A 26915-nucleotide genomic window follows, 5' to 3' on the forward strand; every position below is an offset into this window, starting at 1 on the left:
GAGGGAGCTTCTGTCACTTCGATGTGATGAGAACAACTCATTAACAAGCCCTATCCTGGTCCCCACCCACAGACACCACAGTCCTCTTCCGAGGACCCCAGCCTGGATTTGGAGAGCGGAGGCAGGCGGGGTGGTGCCGAGTCGCCGCGTGGTGCAATGGCGCCACCTGCTGTGAGTGCCCGAAAACACTTCTGCCTGGAAGTACTTGTCCCCACGAGGGGCTGGGGAGCGGGGGCGGTGGGGGAGGAGCCGGCTCCCAGGAGCAGCCCAGGCTTCCGAACCCTTGCACATCAGAGCCAGGATCTTGCACCGTCCTCCCCATTTTATGAAGACCGCAGCGTAGAGGGGAGGCCTGGCCTGACTGGTCCAAGGTAGGGGGAGCAGGAAGCTCAGGTCCCGGAGGCCCGGAGGCCACTCCATCTATGTTCCGCGGGCACAGACCTGGCATACAGACCTGGCGGTGAATCCTCGTTCCATCACTCATTTGGGGTCTCGGTTCCACGGCTGTTGAAAGCATTCTCAATACAAACACGTAACATCTGTTACCAATTCGGACTCAATCTTCTGAATAACTCTGAAATAATTCTTCCCATTGCACGGGTTAAAACACTGTGGTACAGAGAGTTTAAGTAATTCGCTTAAGGTCACAGAGCCAGCGACAGTCAGGATTCAAATCCAGGCTACGAAAGCACTACACGCCCTGGAACACCACTCTATACGTTTTTTTCCTGCCTGCAGGTGTGCTGGAGCCCCAAGAGAGGGCCCAGGGGCCCAGAGGAACCCAAGAGATGCAGGGAAGCCTGGAGTCTGCCCAGGCATCTGCAGAAGCCCCAGCCAGGAACGAGAGTGAGGCCCCCGCCACCCCCTCCTGCCCCCATGCCTCCAGGCAACACGAAGTGGCCGGCGGACTGTAAATCCTTTATTTCCAAACTATAAATAGATCTGCTCTCTGAGAAAAGACGCTGTCCAGGTGATGAGGCTCCAGCCTCTCCTTCTCCCCTTCCCAAGTGCTCCGCAGTCTAAACCCAGTCCCCCAAGAAACCTGCTGTGCCCCGGAAAGCACCACCTTGGCCGCCAGAGCCTGGCAAGCGGCCGAGGACCGCCCATTCCCTTGTCCCGCTGGGCCTCCAGCAAGGCCTCTGCCCTGCTCTGGCCCGACGCGCACCCCGCAGTCTCCTCAGCTCCCCGAGCGAGCCCCGCCAGGCGGTCGCGCGCTCCCCAAGGCCCGGCCTGGGAGAGGCCTGGCCTGCTGCTCCCCAGCTGCCACGAAGGGCCCCCTGGGTCCCCGAGCTGCTGTGGGGTGTGAGGGCGGGGAGAGGCCTGCCTCCAAGCTGGTCTCCCGGCTAGTCACTGCTGCCCCTGGGCCACGAAGTACGCCTCTTCCTCCTCATTGTCGTCCTCCTCTGGCTGCCCACTCCGGAGCAGCAGCTCCAGGTCGGGGTGGGAGCCCAGCCCCTTCGAGGGCTTAGGGCCCGCATCACCTAGAGACAGAAAGAAGCCAGCTGCAGACCACTCGTGCTTTCCTCGGCGTGCCCTGATGGGGGTGTTGAGTCGCCTAGGCCCCCACCTACCCCCCCGCCCGCTCCCAGGACACCGCCCGTCTTCTCGGAGCAACGGTGGCAGGATCGCCGGGCTTACTCCCTGGCGGAGGGGCGGCCAACGCGGAGGTGGCTGAGCCATGCGGACCGCCACCGGGCTGGAACCGCCTGTGGGCATGCCGAGGGCCACCTGCCTCTTCCTGGTTGGGTGGCTGGGGACCCAGGGCCGGGTCGAGGGGAGAGCAGAGGGACTGAGTCTCGAGAACACCTTCAGAAAAGAGGCCTCGGGAAGGGGCTCCGGTTTACCTCTGGAGTGCAGGGCTTTGAGAGCAACGTGCAGGGATATGCCCGAGAGGCAGAGGGCGAAGCCCAGCCAGTTCAGGAGGCTGATCTGGTCCCCCAGCAGGTGAGCTGCCAGCAGCAGAGTGCAGACTTCCTGAGAGCAGACAGGCGGGAAGGGCAAGTGATCAGGAGGAGGAGGTGGCCCCTTTGCCAGGAAGGTGGACGGCAAGGCCACCACCACAGGGGAGAGCCTGACCTGCCCAAACTCCCGGGGCCTGGGCGGGCTGGCCAGCTGGGCAGAAAAGGGGCTTCCCTGCGCCCAGAAGACCAGGCCTGCCCGCAGGGCTTTCCTCCCCTCGCGCGGCTAAGATGGGACAAAGCAGATGTTTGCATAGTTGTTGCATCAGGGCTACGAAGGGGGAAACCAAACTCGGGGCTGGGAGCAGAGCGCCTGGCCCACAGCCCTGTCCGCAGGAATAAAGGGCGGCCACACCTGCGGATGGACAGCCTGACAACGTCACAGGAGAAGGCAGTGTCACAGGGCTCCGCGGGACACACGCTGGCCACAGGGCTCTTCACGTGGTGGCTGTCATACATAGTGGCTGCAAATGGGGCTGGTGGGACGGCTCATTCTGAGAACCACAGCGCATGCCTCGTCTAAGCCCCTTGGGGAGACTTACGGTTCTGGGTTTGGGCAACACTAGTCCAGCACCTGTGTCTGCTTAGTCAAGGTGAAACTGCACTGCCCCACAGCCCTGAGCAGGGTGTGGTGAGAGGCGGCAGGGGAGGGGGAAGCTGAGAGCAGAGGCATGCGTGTGGCCAGGCAGCAGTAAAGGCAAGACAGGCAAACACAGGGCACTCATGCCTAGCACTGCCCCTTACTCTGACCACGGCAGGCATCACCAGTCAATCACCGAACTCTTTCCCCATGAGTCTGGATGGGGCTTCTCAAGCCAACTGCAGGCCACGGCCAGGCAGCCAGAGTCGGCATTCACGGTAAAATAAGAGTGTGTCCCAGGCCTGGTGGTCCGAATCCCAGCTCGGCCACACACTGGCTGGGTATCTGTGGGTAGATCAGCCCATCTGTGGAACGGGGATGACCGCCCTTACCCCCAGAGCTGTGGCCACGATGGGAGTTACAGACAGGAGCACGGCACACGGCGCCCTAACGAGGCACTTCCGTCTCCTCTGCAGGGCCGTGGGGCACGGGAGCTGGGACCGAAGCTGCGACTGAGCTTGGGGGCTGCACTCTAAGACAGGACCAGGGCCACCCCCAAGTCTGTACCTTAAAAATGCCAGCAATGGAGAGAGTGAGGCTGGAGGTTCTGGAGACCAGGAGGAACTCGGAGAAGCCCAAACCGAAGGCGAGAATCCCGCCAAGGAAGAGGCTCCCTAGTACCCGCAGGAGCAGCCCTGTGTCCTGGAAACGGAAGATTTTCTCAGACGTGGACAAATGGAGACCTGAAAGCAGAGGGGGGAGACAGCGGGAGGCCGCGTCCTGGGTGAGCCTGCCTGGGTGGCCTCACCCTGCCCGGTGACCCAGCACTGTTGCAGCCACGCCCCCTGAGCACCTGCAGACTGGCCGAGGCCCGGAGGACAAGGACAGGCAGGGAAGAGAACCCTGTGGCAGATGGCCTGACACTTGGGGGGCCGGGGAAGCAGTGATGGTTCCCAGAGAGTCTCACAGGGAGCCACGTGGAGGGCTTCCGAGCCACTGGGCTCGGGTAGAGAGCACGGCACTTCAGAGAACATCGGCTGGAAACACCTGTCCCTTCCCACGGTAGGTACCTGTCTTTGGGAAGGAGGGCGACTTCATGTGGCCCTTGCTGCTGTGGTTAAGAGAGCAGGCGGGCAGCCCATCCCGTGAGGACTGTCAATGCCCTGGGCCACCTACCAACAGGGACAAGTCTTATCCTCACAAACCTTCCCTGCTTTAATCCCGGTCTTGCTATCACCCAGCTGTGGCACTAGGTTGAGATGTGTCCTCTTTCAGGACCAGTTTCCCCAGTGATAAAATGAGAGCATTTCGACAAGCCCAGCGTTTCTCAGAAAGTAGAATGTGACAAACAGTTCTCAGAAAGTATACACACACACGCAAATATAGGAAAAAGCATTCTAAAGACACCCGCATGGGCACCCACACACCAAAGTTTGCTCGACTTCCAGAGGATTCCCGGCCCTCCAACACCACCCCTCTGAGAGAGTGATTTTGCAGGTCTGTCTGCACAAGAACGCCCGAGCTAGGCACAGCAGAGACACTTGGGGGCGGGGGGGGGGGGGCACGGGGGGGCGGGGATGGAGGCTGGCCAGGCACTTGGGAGATTTTTGGAGGGAAGCACCAAAGAAATGCAGAGTGACGGTCCTTCCCAGGCAAACAGCCTCACGATGTAGGACATCTTGTCTGGTGCTGGGCTCAGCAGTACCGCAAAGGCGTCGGCAAATTGAAGGGAATTCGGGAAAGAGCAACATAAGTAATGAAGGCGCTTGGGGGATTAATTTACCAGAAAAGATTAAAGGAGCTAAATCCACGCAGCTTTGCTAAGTGACGACTATCAGGGCTTTCGGATGAGGGTCTGTGGAGATGGGGAGCAGTGTAAACAGCCAGGACAGGAGGCGGCGGCTGTGGGCGCGGGGGGCACAAGGAATGGGGGGCGGGGGGAGAGACATTAAAAAGGAGAAAAACGAGGCTGCAGAAGTTTCCTGGACAACGGGGCTGCAGAATAATTTTCTCAGAGAGGTTTGAGACGCTTCACTGCTTGAAACTGAAATGGATGGGGACAGAATGCTCTGAAATGACCCCGAGGACAGAAAGGACTCTGGGAGGAAGGAGAAACAGACAGGCGACAAAGACTAATCTCAAAACATGGGAGGAAGGAAGGACATGGAGTGCACTGCCAGCCTAGACCATTCTCCCTGCCTCGCCTCGCCTCTCCCCTCTCTGGGAGGCAATGGTGGGCGGGACTGCTCACCGGCCCAGACTCCTGTGCAAGGGCTGGCCGCACAAAGTCCGGCACACTCCCCCTGTCCCAACCTACTGTTCCGCCACCATCGGCCTGTCAAAGTCCCATCCAGCCTCCAAAATACGTTGCCTGGTAAGCCTTTCTGACTTGGCTTTCCACCCTAGCATCCTGAAATAATTCATGGCCTTCCGTTCCTTCTAAGAGACAGAACACATCATGGTTAACACGAAGGACTTGGAAGCCAGCTGCTGGAACCAAATGCTGGCTTGTTTACGAACCACAGGACCTTGGGCAAGGTTATCTTCTCCCCACTTGCTTCTTTAACTTGCGCGATGGGCATAATGATAGTACAGCCATGTGGGGTTTTGGGGCGTATGAGTTAGTATGTTTAAAATGATCAGAAGAGCCCTGGCACACCTGTCCGCATCCATTGTCATCATCATCTGCTGTCTTTCATACACACTTTCTGTGTAAGCATTTATCATGCTGGATTCCAGCCAGCCGGTTTAATGTCTGTCTGGCCCTTGAACCAGGCACTACCAAGGGACGGACTACACCTTTGATGTCTGTAAACTCTGCAGCTACCACAGGGCTGGGCTCAGAGCAGGGACCGGGGATCTGCTGTACCGAGGGGCCGCCAAGATGGACGACCCAACCTACCTTCAAATATGGCAAAGAGAGGGAAGAGCCCCAGAAACATGAGTGGCTGCAGGTGGAACATGGTGTCAATGGGGTTCTGGAGCCCTGCAGAATGGGGACACGGGTGAGCTGCCAGGCCTGGCCTGGCCTGCCCCCACCCTGCCCGGTGCCCCCAGGCCCCTCTCTCACCAAGCTCCGCCTTCTGCAGGAGCATCTGGGTTAGGGTCCAGCGGATGCCGCCGATGAACGAGGCCCCCAGCACCAAGGCGAAGCCCTCCACGTTGAACTGTGTGGACTTATAGGTGAACATGAAGAGGCCCCCGGCGATGAGGAGGACCACCAGGACCAGCGCTGCGCGCTATGAGGATGAGGAGCAGTGGCAACTGACTGTGGGCTCTTGAGTTCCTCAAACCTGGAGCTTGGGCTCGGTAGCCATGTTGGCTGACCCTGGGGCAGGAAACCCTTCTCCCCCTCGACCTCGGGGGTCCCGGCCAGCAACTTCCCATCAATGTAGGCACGGCTGACGTTCAGTAGATATGTACCCTGCATCCTTCCTTGATCTAAACTTCTTTAGTGCTTTCCTTCGGTTATAGCAAAGGGCCAGCTGTGCCTGGTCCCTGACCTTGAACCCTTTCTCCCTTGGTCATTCTTTTGGTCATTTCACCTGCCACGCCAGTTGCTAAGTATTATTAGCAGTGGCCTGTCCTAGGTCCTTCCTCAGTGACAGGAGTTACTGCCACCTGGGCTCGTCTCCTCTGTCACATACAGTGATTAGCTACTGCCCAGTCCTCCCTTTTATTCTTAGCATCTGTGGGGTAGGAGGGACCAGGGGAGCTGAGGCCTCACCAGCTCCTCCAGCTTGAAGATCAGCGAGAAGATCAGGATGAAGAGGACAGCGGAGGACTTGGTCATCGTGTACCTGCAAGGACAAAGTACCCACGATGCACCGCCAGGGCTCAGGGCTCAGACCCGCCACCAGGAGAGGAGCCCACGGACACTGCTGGAAAAGGCGGGAGGCCGGGGGAGCTCTGATTTCCCGGAGGGCAGCCGGCTCTGCTCAGGGCAGCCGGGCAATCTGGGTACAGAAGACCACAGGAAGGCAGCCTGAGTCATCTGGACTGATGACGTGACCTTTAATCAGAAGAAATCTTGGCCTAAGAGGACTCTTGCTACCGCCAGAGAGAAAAGGCCGCGGGTTGGACGCTGAGCTCACTGAGTCCTATTATACCTGCTCCTCCGTGGAGACCAGGATAAGGAAGGAAGGAAGGAAGGAAGGAAGGAAGGAAGGAAGGAAGGAAGGAAGGGAGGGAGGGAGGGAGGGAGGAGAAAAAGAAGGCAAAGGCTGTGCTCCCTGAAGTGCAGAGTCAGAGATGAGAGAGGATGGACCTGCCCTTCTGCGCAGCCACAGGCACCACACACCGGTCAGTGCCCTCTCTCCCCTGTATAAGGTCACCACTCTGAGTTCCTGGCTCCCCCCGGGGTCGCCGGGCAGGCAGGCACAGCACCCCTGCGAGCTAAGTTTACCACAGAGGCTGTCAGCTTCCCAGAGAGCCGCTGGGTGTCAGGAAGGAGCGGAGATCAAGGGCCGGTCCCAGAGAGGGGTACGGCGCTGGCCCGCCGGCAGGGTGCGCGCGAAAGGCTGGACGGAGGTGGCGGGGTGTGGCCGGTACTCACAGCGAGACGGTGATGTAGAGGAAGCTCCAGTTGGACAAGCCCACGTCAAGCGCTGTTGCCAGTGCTGTGGAGACAGGGGCGCCCCCGGACATGCAGCCAGGGCAGGCCGGCACGCGAGCGCCGGCCGTTCAGACACCTCCGAGAGGCCCCCGAGTGTTCCCTGCTTTGCCCCGAACACCCCGGCTTTCTCTGGGGCCCTCGGGCCTTCCTTTCACAGCAGCTGAGGGGTCAACTCCTGGCCACAAAACGCAGGGGGTTCCGCTCCAGCATTAGGACTGGGTAGTTCCCAGTGGCTAAATACGGCGAATGTGTGAATGTCTCCTCCCTCAGGATAGAGGCACACTTGTCCTGGAGGCCTGGGTCCTCCAGGGTCTGTCCCTGCCACCCCCTCATTTCTCCCACTTCCCCTCACCAGCGCTGAGTCTCGGCGTCCGGAGACGCTTTCAGTTCCCTTTCAGACCCGCACACGCACTGAAGCCTCGGCCGCTGTAGCCCAAGCTCTGGGAAGCCTCCCCCTGGGCCTGGGCCGGTGCCTCTGGGCTCCCAGGCACCCCTCATCGTCCCACTACCGCCAGGACAGGGACGGGACTCTGCTCACTGCCGTCTCCAGGGCAGGTGTCGGCTCAGCATACACATCGAAGGGCCAGACAACGACAAGGCCATTGCTGCCTCCATGTGCACGAGAGTGCGAGCACTGTGTGTATGTGGGGGGCGGGGGGCTGGGGAGTGCATAAGAGGAAGAAGCAGGGCCGGGCTAGGGGGGAGGCAGGAAGAGAGGAGCGGGAGGGCCTAAGCTCCGAGACACCAAGCCCTTGTGTTCTTGGCCTGTGGCTTTCCAAGCGCCCTCCTCTGCCCCGGCCCCAGGCAGGCCTGTACCTGTGGGAGCTACTCTCCTGAGGTAGTCCGTCCAGCTCAGCACCACGCGGGCCCTGTGGCTGGAGCACTGAACCAGCGCCCTGGACAGGGCAGAGAACAGGAAGATCACGGCCAGGTGCAGCATCGTCATGAAGAGGGGGAAGTGGAAGCTCTACGGAGCCCAAAGCACAGACCGCCCAGCACGGGTTACAGCCTGCCCGCAGCCTGTCCCCCCGTCCGGTGGCAGCGACGCCAACCGGGTGGCTCCCGAGGGTCTGCAGCAGCCCAGGGGCTTTCACCCACGTTATAGTCACTGGAGACAAGAGACGTGTGGTTCCAATTTCAGAAGTCACACAGAGAGCAGGTGGCGGGCACGGCGCCGTCCCCACCGCCCTCGGCCTCCTGCTGCGGCCCCTCCCCAGGAAGGGCCTGTGCGGCGGGCTCTGCTGCACCGGTCATGCAAACCCTGAACCGCTTCTCCACTGGCCGGTGAGCAGCTGCCGCCTTAAGCCTCCCCAGTGCCCCCACTCATCCTCAGTCCTCCCGCTTTCCCGGATTCCCCTCCCTCCGCCCGTTTGAGGGGAAGCCTTGGCACGGTGGGGCTCTAGGGCCCGGTCCCATCACCAGCGTGACTGGCTTCCAGTCTGACTGGCTGAAGCCTGTGCCGTCCTGTTGCTAAATATTAGGGGTCGCTGTAGCCATGGCCACAGTCACCTGCCACCCAGCCCCCTGCCCAGCAAGGACCCCATTACCTTGGTGAGCCATTTGTTGTAGAAGGTGATGCCGATGGAGAAGCAGTAATAGAGGAGGACCAGCCCCAGAGTCAACACCGCCTTCCACACAAAGGCCACGTCGAGGGCCCACCTCCCCATCCGGGGAAGCCGCAACCCCCTAGCTCTGGGTCGGTGGGAGCCTCTCCCGAAGACAGCCGGCAGGAAGGGCCGGCCAAGCTGGGCCACAACTTTCAACAGGAAGGTCTCCTGGCCGGAGGAGTCCTCTTTGCCTCCATGATTCAGAATCGTCCACGGAGCCCCAGGCAGAGTCCTCACCTAAGGGGCTGGTGGCCCAGGCCAACCCTCTCCATGATTAAGTGCACGCAGGGCTCACACGTCCCCAGGGCGGAGGCTAGAGGAATGGAAAGGAAAGAGGGCTGTCTGACTGGTCCACCCCACCCCTGCCCACAGGGGGCAGGCCAGAGTGGACTCAGCAGGAGCAGGAAGGGGCCCAAGCCCAGCACAGGCGCTCAAGGGAGCTCCAATCACGTCAGCTCTGTCGCCTCGAGCCGTTCTCCGTGATTTGCCACCAAAGTGACCTTTTAAGAACGTAAATCTGATCATGTCAGATCAGACATCGGCCCTTCAGTGGCTCCCAGTGCTCTTATGATAAAGACCAAAGGCCTTTCTGTCCGCTAAGACGGCCTGATCTGTCCCTGCTGGACTCTGTCCCCATCCCACCGGCCACCTCAGCTCCCCAAACACACAGGCTCTTTCCTACCACCTGAAGGAATGGACCTGCCACCCTTCTCCATTCCTGTCTCACCTGGTCCTAGTCAACTTCAGCTCAAACGTCGCTTCCTCGGGGGCTACCCTGTGATGGGGCTGCTCTCACGGCCCCCTACTTTTCCTTCAGTGCCCTTGTGTGGGGCGTGGTCATCTGAGTGACGTCTCTGTCCCCTGGGAGGCTGTGAGCTCCGTGAAGACAGGGACCCCATAGTCTTACACCCACTGGGCACATCGTGAGTTGTCCATACGGTTCGATGACTCAGCGCAAGACACCGGGCACTTGGCTCTCTGGGGGCTGATCTGGTCTTTGAGGCGTTAAAAACGGACCAGGAAACCAACACCTCCCTGCCCCCAGCCTCTAACAAGCACTCCCATAGTCGCCGTGCCCGCCTGAGGCTCTTGCCAAACCTCACCGCTCCCAGCCTATCGATGCAGGCAACGCTAGTGAGTGTCCAGAGCGTGTGGGCTCTGCGGACACCAGGAGGACCCAGGTCCTGACTTATCCTGCCCGTTACTTCATCTGTGCGTCCCTCCGATCCCCATCTCCTCCTTGGAGAGGTTCCCAACCTGCTCCAGTGCTGCCACCTTCTTAAAGCCTTCCTAGAACCATCTGCTCAGACATCTACTTTCCCCACCCCCAGCCCTTTCCGAAAGGAGGAACTGCATTCAGTTCTGGACAGGGAAGCTGGGTTATCACTTCCTGTCCCCCAAGGCGAGGTGGGAGCCAGCACAAGGCTTTGCCCAGAGGATACCCCCCAGGGCTGCTGTTCTCTCCAGGGGAGCTTTGGAACCTGCCGGTGGTATTTTGGGGGAATTCTCCTAGCTTTTTTTTTTTTTCAAGTTTATTTATTTATACTGATAGAGACGGCATGTGAGCAGGGGAGGGGCAGAGAGAGAGAATCCCAAGCAGGATCCACGCTGTCAGCACAGAGTCTGATGTGGGGCTCCAACTCATGAACCGTGAGATCATGACCTGAGCCGAAACCAAGAATCAGATGCTTAACTGACTGAGCCAGTCAGGCACCCCAGAACCCTCCTAGCTTTTAGGGGGGGGGGAGGGGGAGGGGTGCAGCAGGGGGGAAGACAGTCCACATAACTAAGACTCGCTCTGGATCCTTCGTAGGGTAGAAGACTTAAAATTACCTGAATCTAGAACCCAACTCTGTGTGTGTGTGCGCACACGCGCTTTTAAGTAAATTCTACCCCCAATGTGGGGCTCCAACTCATGACACCAAGATCCAGGGTTGCACGCTGTACTGACTGAGCCAGCCAGGTGTCCCCAGACCCCAACTGTCTTACATGTGACACAGAGCAGTCTTTCCGTGGTTCCACAATGCACTGAAATTCGTTTGCCACGTACACCGAGGAGACGGCACTGCTTTTGATAAACAGTTTGGAGAAACCACGACATCCACAGCAATGGCACACGTGGTGTTTGAGCTGTCACACTCAAACGTGGCTGGGGCACTGAGCACAGGAGCTACCGCGTTCCCGGGGGTTCTGTGGGGTGGTGAAAGCATGGACTGCTTCCTCGCGGCTTCTAGCATCCTTGGACTCGGGAACTTACGTATCGAAACACATTTTATTGCCGATTACCTTTTATTAGCAATAAGTTGACATCTCCCCAGCGTGTAGCCCTCCCTCTGACCTCGTCGTCAACTCCAGAGGGATAGCCAGTGGCCGACTGTCTGTCCGCACCTGGATGCCTAGTGTCCGGCACCCACCCCTAGCCTGCCCAGCACGGACTCCTGTTTCCCAGCAGGCGTCCAAACCTGCCCCTCCTCCCACCGCAGCCAGTGACACCTCCGTCCACCTAGGGGCTCAGGCCACAAATCTCGTCCCCAGCCTGATTCCTCTCTCCTTCAGCCCCCCTGCAGTCGGCAAGTACTGTCACCTCAGGCTTCAAAAACATCCCCGATCTGGTCACATCTGCTGTCCTCCACCACCGCCCTCCGGGCCGCCATCCTCTCACGGACAGGTGGGGCCAGATCATTCTCTGTGCCCCGTGGGATGTCTAGGAACGTTCCTGGTCTCCATCTACTAGGTGCCCGTCACGGCCCCTCATCCTCAGCTGTGACAACCAAAAATGTCTCCAGACGGGGCCAGAGGCCACGGGGGGGCGGGGGGGGGGCAAACCGCTCCCTGCCGAGAACATGCCTGCTTACACCGCACAGGCAACCACACGGCGTTATATCCTCCAGCACTCGCTCCCCAGGGTTTCCCACCCATGGCTCCCAAGCCGGGGCAGTCTACCCATTTCCGTGAGTCAACTTCTTGCATCTTTTGCTTTTGGTGCAGTTCCCATTCCAACGCTGCGATCTGTGCACCCCACCTCCCCGCCCTGTTCACGGCCTACCCTACCTTCAGCCAGTCCAGGTCCTCCACCTCCAAAAAGTCCCCATGACTACCCCAGCCCGCGGCGAGCGTGGTCTCCAAGTTAACAACACTCATTCTCTTGTTATGAGTCACCTAACCCCAAACACAAGATCAGACTGCAGCCAGAAGGCCTCTTGGAAATCATGTGGCCACTTACTCAATGTGCATTTATCAAGCGCCACTGTATACCCAGCCCTGGAGACAGAGATAGGTAAGTGATAAGGTCCCTGCCTTTCTTTTAGGATAAGGGAAACCAGCCTGAAAGGGGCAAATGCTCTTTTTCAAATCACATTTGCCAAGAAAGGAATTCTATGTCGGCCTTACTTTTCCCCAGGGGGCAGCCCGGCTGGGAGCAGCAGCCCCCTCAGGGGAGGGCACCGTAGCACCTGGTCCCCCTCACTCTGTGTGGCTGTAACCTGGGCAGTGCAGTTTAGCGCTTCCAAGTGTGGGCTTGGAGTGAGAAAGACCTGGGATCCAGGCTTGGCTCCTTTACTACCTGGTGGCCTCTGAATTACCTGAACGCTGGACCTCAGTTTCCACAACAGTGTATCCACGACAGAGGATAAACTCATCTGCCTCTTGGGAGAGGAGTCAAGAGCATCAAGTCCAAAACTGGATGCTGGTTTGTGGCAGCAGCGGCTTGCACCCCCTCCTGGCTCCTTTACAACAAACTCCCCCAGGGCCCCGTGTCCTGCCATCCCTACTCCTTCCCAGTCTGTCCCCACTGCTCCGAGTCACCACACCCTCCTCCTGGCTGCCCCTCCAAGGATCAAGTCTCTGCTTCCCTCAGCACCTTACACAACTGACCACCTCCTCCTCCGCGGAAAACCTTCTCTTGGCTGCCACACCACACTGTCCTGCTTTTTCTTCCTTTCTTGGACTCCTTTTCCCAACTCCCTGCCTTCTTCGCTGGCTCCTTCTCATCAACCAACCTGTAAAAGTTGGCCGCCTGAGCACTGGACCCTGGCTTCTCTTCCCTTCATTCTTGGGTCATCTCATCCCATCTGATGGACATTCCAGTGATTTCTAAATCCTTTTCATTTGCCCTACCCTCTTTTGCCAGCTCCCAGGCTGGTATATCTAACAGTCTACTTGGCAGCTCCACTCGAGATACCTCAAACTGAAGGTGCCCCCAACCTATACCATTAGCGAATGCCAGCAAAACACACCTGGTTACTTACACGCAAGCCCCCAAATCAACGATGAGCTCATCCTTGCCCACTCTTTCCCTCCCTCCTCAAACCCTATCCTGTCCGTTCCTGCTCCCATATCCCTGTGGCCCAGCTGCCTTCGCCTCGGTGGGGGCCGGCAGCCACGCTGATTTCTCACCTAGCGGCTGCAGCAGTCCCCTAACTGGTGTCCTCATTTCCTCCTCCTGACAGCCTCGAGTCCACGAGGCAGGGCAGCAGGGGCGAAGGCTTAAAACACAGAAAGCACGCCACGCCCTCGCAGGGCGAATCCCAACCCCCGAGCGGGCCCGCGGGGAGGGCCTCCCACCATCTGGCCTCTGCCGGTGTCTGTCCCGGTGCCGCGGCCGCCGCCACGCTGGCCCCCCTGGCCGCTCGCCAAACCCATCCCGCCCGTGTCGTTCTTTGCACTCGCCGTTCCCTCCTCCCTAGACCTTTGCTCGGCCGAACCCTCCTCAAGGGTCCGCGACTCGGGCTCCCGGCACCTCCCATCACCCGACGTTGCCCTGTTTGCCCACGTGTTTACTGCGCGCCCGCACTCCCACCCCGCCGCGGGCTGCGGCCTCTCGGCGGCCCGGGCCGCGTCCGCGCAGTTCCCGCCTGGCTCCGGCCCCGGGACGTCGCGCGGGGCGCAGGCAGCGCCGGGAAACGCGCGGCGGGCGGCCGGGCAGGGCGCGTGGAGGCCTCGCCCCCTCCACGGCGCCGACACTGCGACCCGGAAGGGACAGGAGCCGGAGCGCGCCGCGCCGCGCAGAGCCCGGCCGAGACCCCACTCCCCGGCCCGGGCCGGCCGGCCCCGCCCTCGGGAGCGCGCGCGGGCCCCGCCGCGCGCCCACTCACCTCGGTCTCGGGAGCTACGGTCCGGATCCTCCCGCCGGAAGTGCGAGGCCGAGCGCCGCCGCGAAGGGTGTGAACTTCCGCCAGAAGCCGCCGAGGGGCGGGACCGACCGTCGGCCGCCGGCCGCCGGCGGGGCGGGGCGGGGCTCCGGGGGTGGGGCCTCCAGCATTGTCCGCCGCGGCCCGGCGCGGCTTGCCCTGGATCCCGGCTCCGAGCAGCCCTTCGTGGTGTGGTCGCTTGCGTCTCCGCCGCCCAACAATCGGCCTCGCTCTGGAGACCAGTCAGTGCCTGCTGGGGAGCCATGCGCACCGGGGGCAGCCAGAAAATAGCATCCTGTTTACGTCTATTGAACAGATTAATTTACTTTATTCCAGCCCAGTGCTGTGCCAGGCAGCCATGGAACCACGAAGATAAATCTCTCATGGGCTTTTTCTTCTGAGAACTCATCAGCTGGGGAGTGATAACTCAGGGGCATTAAATTTTAGGACTTAGAAGATCCATGGGAGATGATAAATAGTAAACATTTATGAAACATTCTGTGTGCCTGAAACTTAAAAAAAAATTTTTTTAAGTTTACTTAGAGAGCAAGCTGCGGAGGGGCAGAGAGAGGGACAGAGAACGAATCCCAAGCAGGCTCCACACTGCCAGTGCGGGCCGGATGCAGGGCTCCAACCCACGAACTGCGAGATCATGACTTTAGCCCAAATCCAGTCAGATGCTTAACGGATTGAGCCTCCCAGGCACCCCTGAAACTTTTTCTTTTTATGTTTATTTTGAGAGAGAGAGGGGAAATCCCAAGCAGCCTCAGTGCTGTCAGGTGCCTCCTGAGGTGGAGTTCGAACCCACAAACCATGAGATCATGACCCGAGCTGAAATCAAGAGCTCAACCGACTGAGCCACCTAGGCATCTCCCCTGCCTGAAACTTTCTAAGAAGAATTACCTCAATTTCCACAGGTTGAGTAGGAGAGGTGGGGAATGTCCTGGGCACAGGAAATAGGAGGAGAGGGGAAGACTGGAGCCTGGCTGTAGCCCAGTTGCTTATAAGGAGAGTTAACCAAAGCTATGGTTGGAAAAGTAGCTAAGGGGCAGGTTGCAGTGGTCTCAAAAACGCCAGCTAAGGAGTTCAGATCTCACTCGTCTTGCAGGATGGATGAGAAGAGGCAGAGGCAAGAACCCTTAGGAGGTCAGGGCAGGCTAGGGTTGCAGACTGAGGCCCAGTTTAGGACTTTTTGTCCTCCCTTCCCAGTGCCTCCTCGGCTCTCTTTTAACACTGGCTGCAAACGTGGATCCTGGTGTGTGACTTCCCTGGCCCCTCTGAAAAGAAGGCTCAAGACCTGGGTGTAAGCAGCGCGTTCTGCAAACCGCTGCCACTCCCAGCCACCGCCAGCTGGCATCACGCAGGCACTGGTTCCAAGCACCCACAGTACCCATCACTGCCCAAGGTCTTGGCTGTAGTTAGTTCTAAAGGCCTGTACCACATGCACTTTCTATGCCTTTTGAAAGAGCTCGTCCTCGCCCCCTTCTCGAGGGGAGAGAGAGGATCTATTTTCATCACCACCCTCATTCAGGCCTCCCAGCTACCAAGGCTGAGTTTTGGAGCAACAGCCTCCAACACCAGCTGGAGGGCTGGGCACTAAGCACCGGCAACACACAGGGTGAAGAACGTGTCTTCTTTGTAAGTCACAAGAATTTGAGCTGTTCCCTGGCTGTGTCCCTGGCAGGGAGAAGAGGGAGGATATGTTCACGGGGGTGTACAGTATGCCTTTCCCTGCTGTGCCCAGCAAGCCTGGGCAGAAAACACTTTGTCCTGGTGCAACAATCTGTGAGCATCCTTAACTATGGAAGCATGTGTGTGTGTGTGCGTGTGTGTGCGCGTGCATGCACACACACGGGGAGGGTGGAGTGGTTGAAAAGGTGGGGGGGGGGGCCCTTGGAAGCTGGCTGGGGGCTCCAGCTGGAGCTCTCCAAGTCTCCCAGACACAATGAAATGAAGGCTTGTGAAGGTGAGAGCTCCCTTAGGCGGACGGCAAGTACAGAGACACGGCTGTTAATAGGTACCGCAGTTTGTACATGAAAGAGTATTTATTGAAAACGTGGTTACTGACAGGAAGCTCCTGGCTGCTCTCAGGTCACTCTCTTGACTCACAACGGGAAGTGGTTTTTGTTTTGTTTTTTTTTTTAGGGGGAGCCTCCAATTTTATTTTCCCTCCAACATTGCATCCTAGGATAGGGAGATCTTATATAAATATATATACACGTCTGTATAAGTATGGCCTATAGTAAAGAAAATATATAGTACACTCTTCATGGGGCAGTACCTATCATGCCAGGCTACCAATGTGAATGCCACCGTGTTCACGTGTCCAAGGGGAGAGGCTGGGCACGTGGTTTATAGGTGCCGCAGCACCAGGGAAGCCCCATTGGCACAGCTGTGGCCTCAGCCAGCTCCCTGAAATCACGGCCAATGGCAGGAACCACAACACTGGGAGCAGGGGGAAGGGAAGGCCAAACTTCCTGAGGTCGGGGAGGCCAAAGGAAAGCCAAGTGGAGGGCCGCAATCCAGGTTAGGTGGGAGATCTCTCTCCGAGGAAGGAAAAAATGAAAATTGGGGGGCGGGGGGGGGGGGTGGCGGGAGTGGACTCTAGTGGCCTCACCAGCCTCAGCCCAGGCCTCATCTGGGCTCTCCCTGCAGAGTTCTTTGAGACTAGAGGACAGGACTTAGCTCGCACGTCTTTGACTTGCCAGGATGAGACACCGAGAGCTTGTAGGGAGAACCTTCCCTCTGCCCAGACAGCTGTGTGGGCAAGAGAGATCTGGTGGCTCCGGAGACCAGAGATGTTAGAGCCGAGCCTCAGTAGCAGCAGCTCGTTGGCACTGAATGAGGCCGGAGTGAGCCCTCACGAAGGCGACGAGAGCAAGGGCAAGGCATCTACCAAGCAAAGGACGAGGCCTCCACTTGGATCTGAGACACAGGCACGGGTCACCCACAGGCAGTCTCTCTGAGGCTCTCGACACGCCCAGAACTTCTGTCTTCTGCGGGGCAGCCTTTCCCGAGCCAGCTCTTGCCCACAAGGGGATCCAGCCAACTGGAGAGCAGGCTCAGGAAGAAAAGGTGAGTGAGTGACTCTTGTTAACTCCAGCGCAAGCAGTCCCCGGCCGGGAAGGCAAGAGCGTCTGCTGTTCATGCCTCACGCTCTGATCCCAGGCTCCATGGTGACAGGGGGGCAGAGCACCCCCGCCCTCGTGACTTAGAGTGGGCAGGGACCCAGAGGAAGCTCTGGATGGTCCGAGGTGAGTTTGAGGAATGGCTGGCGTTTACTGGCCACCACGGTCACTACAGATTCTGTACAAGCAAAAGACAAGGCACCAGACTGTAGGTGTTTCTCCTGGGCCCAAAATCCCTTCCTGGGTACACGGAGTCTGGCTCCGGGCTCAGCCGTAGTGATAGACAAAGTCATAGCTGCTGGGCTCCTTGGGCACTGGTGGTGGGGCTTCGGGAATCTGGATGTTCTCCAGGTCCAGGAGCCGTAGCTTCATTTCCATGCTCAGCAAGGTGTCCAGGTCACTCTTGGTCAGCTCACTGGACATGTCCTTCCCCAGAAGGGCACTGAGGCCATCGATCCAGATGCAGTACTGTGGGGGGCAAGTTGCAAAACGTCACATGGTGGCCCCTGGTCAGCAGGAGGTCCTGCCAAGGTCCCTTTGCTGAGAGGACTCATAATGGGCTCTTCTGGCACGACTTAGTGTGTCGGCAAAACCGATTCGGGATAATAGCAAAGACAAATCGGGAGGCGATCGTTCACTTTCTCAAGGACACCTTTTGGCTTTTATGAGGGGTTTACGCTTAAGCTTCCTGAGATAATCTGAAATATGATTTGTTTTTATTTTATTTTTTGAAATAGAATTGTTTTAGAAGTTTTTAAAATTTATTTATTTATTTTGAGAGAGAGAAAGAGTGTGGGAGGGGCAGAGAGGGAGGGAGGGAGGGAGAGAGAGAGAGAGAGAGAGAGAGAATCCCAAGCAGGCTCTGCACTGTCAGTGCTGAGCCTGATGTGGGGCTAAAACTCATGAACCTGGGAGTTCATGACCTGAGCCCACACCAAGAGTCAGGCACTTAACCGACTGAGCCACTCTGGTGCCCTTGAAACATGATTTTTTAAAAAAAAGTTTTACTCGGGGCACCTGGGTGGCTCAGTCGGTTAAGCGTCCGACTTCGGCTCGGGTCATGATCTCGTGGTCCGTGAGTTCGGGCCCCGCATCGGGCTCTGTGCTGACAGCTCAGAGCCTGGAGCCTGTTTCAGATTCTGTGTCTCCCTCTCTCTGACCCTCCCCTGTTCATGCTCTGTCTTTCTCTGTCTCAAAAATAAATAAACGTTAAAAAAAATTAAAAAAAAAAATTAAAAAAGTTTTACTTATGTAAGTAATCTCTACACCCCATGTGGGGCTCAAACCCATGACCCCAAGATCAAGAGTCGTATGCTCCTCTGACTGAGCCAGCCAGGTGCCCCGAAATATGATTTCTACAAACGCAACGAATGGATACAGCAAAACGAGACCTGAGTACTGGGGCGTCAGCTACCTGAAACTACCCATGAAATTAGCAATGGCGGGGGCAATACATATTAGGCGAAAAAAGCAGGATACAGAAGGAATCACTGTAGGATCTCAATTCTGTTTCAAAAAAAGTAAATTAAAAAAAAAAAAAAAAGCCCAGTCAGCAAATGTTAAAATAAGGCTAGAGACACTGAACTTGAGGGTCTCAGCATAAGCAGGAATAATAGAGAATTCTCGGCCCGTCCCTCTCTAACTCCACTTGTCAGGTCTTTTTCCATGCCTTTGCTCACTTGTCTCCCCACCTGCTACTTCTTCCTTTCTTCCCAGCAGAACTCCACTGGCAGCTCAGGGCCTGCCTAAGCATCTCCTCTTCCAGAAGCCCCACCTCCAGTTCCCTCTGATGCCCCCGGAGCTCAGCAGACACGCAGGGCTCAACCCCAGTCACTCACTGCGCATGCAGTATCTTCTGGGGCCGCGGGCAGAGCTGCGAGCCCCGCGTCAGCAGGACCGGGTCCATCCGGCCTCAGAGCCCAGGCCCTGGGCTACCGCATGTGCCCAGCAGCCCTTACGAGGAAGAATCTGTCAGGTTCGCTTGGGAAGGTGGCCATGCAGAGATTGAAAACGGGGAGAACTTTCCTAGTCCAGACAGGTTAAGTTAGCCCCTGGTGACCCTGTCTTTCTAATGACAACTCACGACTGTCGCTAAAGAGCAACCTGGGGAGCCCAGCACAGATGGATGGACCCCAGCCTGGCAGATCTCGGTGCCAAAAAGCCTTCATGACATGCTGGGGTCCCCTGCCTTTAGGGGGATGTCCCTGTTCTGCCCACTCCTCTCCTGCAACTGAAAAGACAGAGAGGGCTCGGCTGTCCAAAGCGGCTCCACACTGCTTACCTCATACTTGTTAGGTGCGATGAAGTTTAAGGTCTCATCGGGGTCATACAGGATGGAGAAGGCCAACTCCAACACCTCCTGAAGGAGAAAGGGTTTCGGTTACGTGGAGCAATGGGATGGCCTGGGCTGAGCACGCCAAGATCGTGGCCAAAGTCCTAGTCACTTGGCCCCATCACTGAACGTGCTGATCCAGAAGTGGTATCGTCAGGCCCCAGGGCACGTGCCCAAGTGTGGCTGAGGACTCCCCGCCTGAGTCACACCTAAGATGTGGATGCTTCCAACGAGGGAGAAAAGTCATTTCCCAACACTCAGAACCCCTGAATGTCAGAGTCCATGACTGGAGATCACCTTCAGTTACACGTGTTGGTGATCAAACTGAAAGTCTTTACAGTTTTTTTTAATCTTGATTTTTTTAGGTTTTTTTTCAATGTTTTTTATCTTTAAGAGGGAGAGAGAGAGAGAGAGAGACCGTGAGCAGGGGAGGGGCAGAGAGAGGAAGACACAGAATCTGAAGCAGGCTCTAGGCTCTGAGCTGTCAGCACAGAGTCTGACGTGAGGCTCAAACTCATGAACCACGAGATCATGACCTGAGCCGGAGTCGGACGCTTAATCGACTGAGCCCCCCAGGCGCCCCAAGTCTTAACGGTTTAAAACCACCATAATGGTAACAAATTGTGGCCAAAGATGGGGGAATTGAAGCATCGACAGCATAACTGTAATGGAGTGGAACAAATATCATCTGCTTAAGTCTAAGAGTTCACAGGAACACATCCACAAAACACATACGCAAAGTTGGTCACTGTTGGATGATACCAGAGAACCAACTCATTGTTTTAAAAGTGGGTACTTTTATAAAAGGAAAGAATCAAGCGCTTATCCTTTCTTATATAAAGTGGACCACTGGGAAACCAAGAGTAGATGATGGTAAGTTTCTCTTTAGAGAAGTAGTTCAGCTCATAAATGAAAAGGAACAACTGCACTGGAACACTGTTAGTTTGCAAATATTAATTGGCCAGTGGATTGAGGCACTCGGCATTAACAGTCTGCTGACATCACAAAAAGAGAGACCATCGCGCATCGTGTGTCTCTTGATAGAACATAATGCCACCTAGCAAGTAGTCTTGCCAAAAAAAAAAAAAAAAAGGGTCAAACCTGAACTGGATCAAGCCTCCCCCGAGGTCTCTCCACCAACGTCCAGATCTGGGACGGAGGGACAAGTTACACTATACCATGGGGAGACGATCAGCAAATTTCAGACTCCGAGAAGATACCAAACAAGCAACCCGGTTTCTTCCACTGATAAACTGCCAAGAGTGAAATGAACATGGAAAAGCTAGAGGGGAACGTGGTAATCAAGGAACTTAAAAGAATAATCACAGTGTGCAGACCCTGTTTGGTTTCTGATTTAGCGAACAGAACAGTGTGAGTGTGCGTATGTGTGCGCACACCGTTTGTGTGTTTTTATACAGAGAAATTACGCTATTCACAAGACAGCGCAAACATCTGTGGGATATCTGACATTAAATAACAACTTTTTCTTTCTTTTTAGGTGTGATCATGGTATGGTGATTATGGTAAGAGCCCTTATAATTTACAGATCCATTCTACACGTTGAAAAGGAAACGACGGCATAACTTGAGATTTTCTTCAAAGTAGTATAGTAGGTGGATAGCTGGGACCTGCTAAGGTTGTTGAGGCCGGGTGGTGCGTACGCGGGGGTTCTGCCTGTTCTTGTTCTGTTCCTAACAAGACCCGAAGGAACAACTTAGCGGGAGAGAGCGGACGGAAGAGCGTGTGCTCGGACAGCGGCCACCGCCGACTGCACTCTCCAGGCGTCGCAGTGACGGTGACTCTGCCAGGGCACCCGTTCCACTCACCTTGTTCTGCTTCAGAGCGCTCTTCTCTTTCATGTGTGGGCAATCTTTCCCGGTGACAATGGCCTTAATGTCTGCAACAGGAACTGGTAAATGAAGAGAGTTAGTCCGGAAGATTTATGCTGTAAATGGGTCTCTGCGTCAGTGCTGGAGGGGAAGCCCCAGCCCCCGGACCACAGGGCTTGATCAGCTCAGAGAGAGAAGCCTTGTGTTGTTTCCTCCTCCGTGGTCCCTTCCCGTGGGCCACGGCTGGCTGGGCTGTGTCAGATCTGACTGGGGATCAGTTCAGGGCTTTGGGATGGTCTCCCCGAAGGTCTGGGGCCTCAGAGGCTCACGCCCCCTCCACGGCATAGCATAGCGGTTAAGAGAACAATGCCATGAGCAAATAGCTGTGCTCACTTACTACGTGACAGCCAATGTTGTAAGCGATTTACTTACACGACTCACTCAATCCCCTTACAAAGGAAATGTGCCTATTATTCCCATTTTGCACAAGAAACCAAGGCAGAGGTGAGAATTAACTTGCAGTTAATGAGAATTAACGGCAAAGCTAGGATTTGAACGCAGCAATCTGGCTTCTGAGCTTCGGCTCGTTAACACCGCCTTTCAACACAGTCCTGTATCACCCTTGACAGTCTACAAAGCCCAATCACATCAGAATCTCACGGAATTCTCCAAATAGCTCTGTGAGGTAGTCCAGGTAGAGATGACCTCTGACAGAGGAGGCCAGAGAGACAAGCGGCCCGAGACCAGATAATCGGCCTGAAACGGCCGGGACTAAAACGCAGGTCTCCTGACATGGAGTCCAGCTACTATGACACGTCAACGGAGAAGTGAACCTACTTTTCTCCTGCAGGGACTCAAACGTCACCTCCCCTTGAGGGTTGTCGTCCAAGTCACCATAGTGCAGGACCTTGTGGTTCAGGGCCAAGCGGCAGTACCAGAAACGTTCTGCAACACACGGGAAGACAAACAAGTGACCAAAGACAGGTCCGGGAAGGGCCTGGGCACACGGAAGGCAAAACGACGACCTGTCCCCTGTCCGGCAGGCTCTCTCCCCAGGGCACTGACTCTGAGCGGTAAGGACCGGCCCAGGGGCCCAGGCCCCCTCACCTTGCCTTCGGCGGTTCCCAATCTTCCGGAAGCTGCTGCCCTCACAGAGACGGTTCAGGCGCTGCTGCTTGATCAGCTCAAGGATCTCGGGCTGGATCTTCTCCCTCAGCTCCCTGTGTGGACATGCACCGGAGCGAGGGGAGGTCACGGGACGGCACGGCTGGTGGCGCCTCCCCCCAGCCCAGCCAGCAGCACTTACACGATCGGCGGGGACTGGAAGTCATCCTGACTCATCCGCTCGGACTGGCGCAGCCGCAGGATCTCAGAGTAGCTCAGGCTACGCAGTTTGCTCTTGAACTGATCCAAGGAGCTGGGTTTGGAGGGCAAAGCTCGAGTGATCTGCTCTCGAACCACCTGCATGACCTGGAAGGGAAGAAAGGAGGATGGCGTCTGCCTGGGCCCCTCCGGTGAGGGGCCAGGCTGGTTCCGGGTCCCATGGCTCTGCCCCCACCCCGGAGGCCCTACAGACACCCGCTGGGTGAACCGGAGTACTGGCTCTCTAAGGCACACCTTCTTAGATGGCCCCTTAGGACCAGTGCCTCATGGTGACAAATGCACAGGTTTTGAAGTTGGAGAGAAATGGGCTGAGATCCTGGCCCCATCTCTTAATCTGTTCCTGGAGCAAGTTGCTTAGGGTCTGCAGGCCCCCACCCCCACTCATCTTTTATTTTTTTTAACGTTTATTTATTTTTGAGACAGAGACAGAGCATGAACAGGGGAGGGGCAGAGAGAGAGAGGGAGACACAGAAGCCGAAGCAGGCTCCAGGCTCTGAGCTGTCAGCACAGAGCCCGACGCGGGGCTCGAACTCACGGACTGTGAGATCATGACCTGAGCCGAAGTCGGACGCTTAACCGACTGAGCCACCCAGGCGCCGCCCCCACTCATCTTTAAAACATGAGAAAGGAAGGCACATTTTCGGGTATATGCTGCCCGGAGGCGCCATATGGATGCTATATGGACGCACAGCGCCTGGCACACTGAGGTGGGTTCAAAAGATGGGGTATTTCCCTAAAACAACAGGTAAAGAAAAAAAGGGCCATCACACCACACATCCAACAGCTCTGCACTCAGCGGGGCCGAGTCTATAGGGGAAAAGAAGACGAGAGAGAAACAGGGAAATGGTCGTCGCTGGGTGGTGCGATTATAGAGAATGTTCTCCTCTCTATACTTTGCCAGTTTTTTACAATGAGATGAGAAGTTTCTAGATTATTCTAGCTTCGGAGGGCCCAGCGGGGCGCGACAGAGAGCGGGTACGTGGTGTGCCCTGGGAGTCGGTACCGAGTGGGTAGCCAGACCACACTCACCACGGAGGTCCGCCCCCACTCTCGCCAATGTTTCCCGCCTACAGAACCACACCAGTGCCTGCTCATAGTGGGTGTTTGGCAGACCACGGCGATTAGTGTCAGGCTTGGCTTCCTGTCCTCCATGGAAGACGGGCGGGGCACGGCCTGGCTCCACTGGGTCAATGAGGGGCCCAGGGCACTGAGGGGCAGGTCCCGGCTCCAGGCTATCGCAGAAGCACAAGCGGAGGGACCCGAGGCGCTCTCGTGCTCCGTCTCGGGACCCAGTGCCGCCGACCAAGCCGGTTTCCCAGCTCAGGGGGTCACAGACCATCACGCGCCCACCTCAGCCCGTGGGCATCAGAGCTCTGGGACACTGACCTTGTTGAAGTCCTCGGCCGTCGCCCTCATCTCCTTCCAGGTCTTGTTCAACAGCTGGATGCAGATCCCAAAGAGCTCCTCAAACGCCCGGTCATGGGTAAAGAACATCGGGTGGTAGTCGTTGCGGCCCTCGTTTGCTACAGAGGATGAGAAACAGGAGGGTGGAGCTGGGTCCTCGCACTCAGAAATGTTGCATCGCGTGCACCGAGGCCCCAAGGAACAAAACAGAGCAAGGCCAGGGCGAATGAAGAGTGTGAGACGGGCCTTTCTCGACTTCCTTCGCCAGGACGCTTTCTTGGTCTGGCACTGCCTTCTCAGAGGCTCAGCCTCACGCACAGGGGCAAATGGATGCTGGTGTAGCTCCGAACACCTTCAAATCACCCGCTCAAACAAGGCAGCAGCCATGATTCCCTTAGACGAGGATAGGACGGATCACAGCTCACACACCGATTACCAGAACTACGCACAGTAATTGTCCAGTCCCATCGACCCCTGACCTTGTAACCTTGAGTCCCCCAAGGCTCCTGAGTTTGGAACGTCTGATAGAAGAGTGAAGCGGTGGGGACTTACGCAGTTCCCCAACCTGCAGGATCTCACAGAGCATCTTGGTGAGCTCGATGGCGCTGCGGCCGAAGGGGCACTCGTGTTTGTCCTCTCGGCTGCTGTTCTCCAAGACGATCTGTGAGGACAGAGGGAGGGGGGATTAGGGAGGCAAGAGACGTAGCAGGGCTGAGCCAGCTGGCCCCCAGCCTTTACCCGGATGTAGGTGTCCTGATGGACTTTAGCCAAGTACAGCATGTTGTCCAAGGCCAGCATTCCAGGAGGAGTCTGGGTAAAGTCCATCGCTGGGTTGATGTGGTTCTGGGGAAATAAAGAAACCCAATTTGAGACTCGGTAGCCTCACGTGTGCAGAGCCACTGGCGGGGAAGCCCTACTGCCCTCCCCTCGATGACACTAGCTCTTGTGCTCACTTCCTTCCTTCCCGCCATGTCTACGAGACTGGGAGCTCCTGACCCTGACTGTGCGGACTCATCCCGTCTTCCCAGAGCCCAGCACGCCATGTCCCGAGGAGGCAGGTGCACAGTGAGTATTTAATTGAACGAACTTCATCCTCAGGCTTTGTGTCCAATCACAAAATAGCCACTCTTGCATTTCAAAGAACCTAGCTGCTGCGGTGAGAGGTCCTCTCTTTGTCTACGTGACTGACCTCCTGGGCCCTCCAACAGAGAGATTCGTTCCACGGGGCCAGATGCTGCACAGAAATGTGTAATCTGCCGTCACCAAGGCAAACTAAGTATCAGCCCCCCGCCCCCACCAGCCCCTCGATGTCATCTGTTCCAGGACCTCCATTATGAAGGGGGGCTTCTCAGGGCTCTGTGAGGGTGGGCCCTCTGACCTCCTATCAGGGGAGAACGCCTACCAAGATCCGTGCTTTGGGAAACTTACTGTAAACCCCAGCATTTTGTAGTCCTTGGTGTACATGGCTTTGCGTTTTTCAGTCCCACTCCCGGGGACGTTGCTAGGGTCAGACTCTGCATCAAATGCGATCCTCCTCAGTTCAAATATAATGTCTCTTTGAGCCTGAGAAGTCAAACAGACAGTCAGCAGGTGAATCAGCTAACCCAGGGAAGCAAGGAAAAGAAAGAGCAGGTCGGACTTTTCTGCACGGAACTCTGGCCCCGATCAATCCCCGAGAAGGCATCACCTCTACCTTGGCAGGACAGAGGTGGGCTTGGCCCAGAGAGTCACCCAGAGGGAAGCGACCGCAGGGAGGCAGGGCCAGGTTCCCCAGGGCAACACAAGCCATTTCTGCAGACACAATCAAACACAGTCCCTGGCACACAGTAGGTGCTCAACGCATGGCCTAATGGTGGAATGTACCACATCAAACAATACGTGATTTAAGCCAGGAGAGCTCTGTCCCACTGAGCACTTACCTGGTCATTGGGGTCCATCTTGGTCATCATCCTTTCTTCCAGAAGGTTAAAGGTCAGGACTTGGAGGACATACAGCTGATGGGCCATCTCAGTTTTGATTGGGCGGTTCCCTCGGATCACATGCTGTAAAAAGTAAAGGCAGGGGGCAGAGGGCTGAACTGATTTTCTTCTGCGGGACAGTCACATCCATGCTGGTGAAAAAGAAAGTATGCTGGGCAGGGAACAGGGTTTCCCTCTTACACTCAGAACTTTGAGACTTCGTGTTCTGGAAGGGATGGAGCATGAAAGGGCTTGATTCAGGGTGAGATGATTCACTGCAGGCCCAAAGGGCACAGTCTCTTTCTCTGCATTCCCCTGGGCAGGGAAAGTGGAACCAAGGGTGGAGGCTGTACCCAGCCACGCCAAAGATGAGGGAGGCTACCCGGCTAAGATTATGATGCAGGTCGGGGCGCCTGGGTGGCTCAGTCGGTTACGCTTCTGACTCCCGGTTTCAGCTCAGGGCATGATCTCACAGTTTGTGAGTTCAAGCCCTTTGCAGGGCTCCGCGCTGACAGTGCGGAGCCGGCATGGGATTCTCTCTCTGCCCCTCCCCCACTCACACAGACATGCTCTCTCCCTCTCTCAAAAGAAGTACGTTAAAACTTATTTAAAAAAAGATTATGAAGTAGGGCTCAGCAGTGGGACTTTCCCCCAGTTGGGCACTCAATCCAAGATGAGAGAGTGTGTACAGAGGACTCCACTCTGTCTTTCTTTAGAAAAACACAATGGTGTGGATGGCCTCACCAAGTACAGGCTTTAGGAAAGGTCGTTTTCTTCAAATGGTACGGAGACACCTCCACAAGGAGGGCATCTAATGCTCCTTGTCTACGCCCAACACTCCCACCACCTTCTCTCCTGTCATTCTCTATATACCCTCCCCTCCCTATATCCCCTGTGTTCTGTCCTGTCCCCTCTCTTCCCATGACCTCCACCATGCCCTCTCAGTCCATCACTACCTCCCTTCGTCCATCTGACACCCACCCCACTTCTCC

The 26915-nt window shown here is 56.7% G+C and overlaps 2 protein-coding genes across 9 annotated transcripts in view; both read right to left on the reverse strand.

Moving 5' to 3' along the window:
• Window positions 1–906: 906 nt before the first annotated feature.
• On the reverse strand, window positions 907–13959 carry SLC35C2 (solute carrier family 35 member C2). 3 transcript variants are annotated; one of them, XM_058685835.1, is made up of 10 exons: window positions 13854–13959; window positions 8701–9073; window positions 7970–8120; window positions 7094–7157; window positions 6266–6338; window positions 5609–5777; window positions 5441–5524; window positions 3106–3281; window positions 1845–1974; window positions 907–1481 (listed from the first exon to the last, which is right to left on the reverse strand). In XM_058685835.1, exons 2-10 carry the CDS (start codon window positions 8818–8820, stop codon window positions 1348–1350), a joined length of 1101 nt encoding a protein of 366 aa, XP_058541818.1. In that variant the 5' UTR covers window positions 8821–9073; window positions 13854–13959; the 3' UTR covers window positions 907–1347. The 3 variants fall into 3 exon arrangements, with proteins under 3 accessions (XP_058541818.1, XP_058541819.1, XP_058541820.1); XM_058685836.1 differs by lacking the exon at window positions 13854–13959 and having other exon boundaries at window positions 7970–8049; window positions 8701–8830; XM_058685837.1 differs by lacking the exon at window positions 13854–13959 and having other exon boundaries at window positions 6944–7157; window positions 7970–8049; window positions 8701–8830.
• A 2051-nt stretch (window positions 13960–16010) lies between these two features.
• Window positions 16011–26915, reverse strand: part of ELMO2 (engulfment and cell motility 2) — a 39850-nt gene continuing 28945 nt past the window's right edge. For all 6 annotated transcript variants that reach the window (XM_058685833.1, XM_058685830.1, XM_058685831.1 and 3 more), the window contains 11 exons: window positions 25885–26007; window positions 25394–25528; window positions 24704–24808; window positions 24518–24626; window positions 23948–24084; window positions 22485–22648; window positions 22286–22398; window positions 22016–22123; window positions 21176–21258; window positions 19299–19376; window positions 16011–17485 (listed from right to left, as the gene is read on the reverse strand). In XM_058685833.1, the coding sequence (XP_058541816.1) occupies window positions 17285–17485; window positions 19299–19376; window positions 21176–21258; window positions 22016–22123; window positions 22286–22398; window positions 22485–22648; window positions 23948–24084; window positions 24518–24626; window positions 24704–24808; window positions 25394–25528; window positions 25885–26007 (1356 nt within the window). In that variant the 3' untranslated portion in view covers window positions 16011–17284. The remainder of the gene's footprint in view (window positions 17486–19298; window positions 19377–21175; window positions 21259–22015; window positions 22124–22285; window positions 22399–22484; window positions 22649–23947; window positions 24085–24517; window positions 24627–24703; window positions 24809–25393; window positions 25529–25884; window positions 26008–26915) is intronic.

The sequence above is a fragment of the Neofelis nebulosa genome, chromosome 9 (genome assembly GCF_028018385.1).
Source record: "Neofelis nebulosa isolate mNeoNeb1 chromosome 9, mNeoNeb1.pri, whole genome shotgun sequence".
NCBI classification, from domain to species: Eukaryota; Metazoa; Chordata; class Mammalia; order Carnivora; family Felidae; genus Neofelis; species Neofelis nebulosa.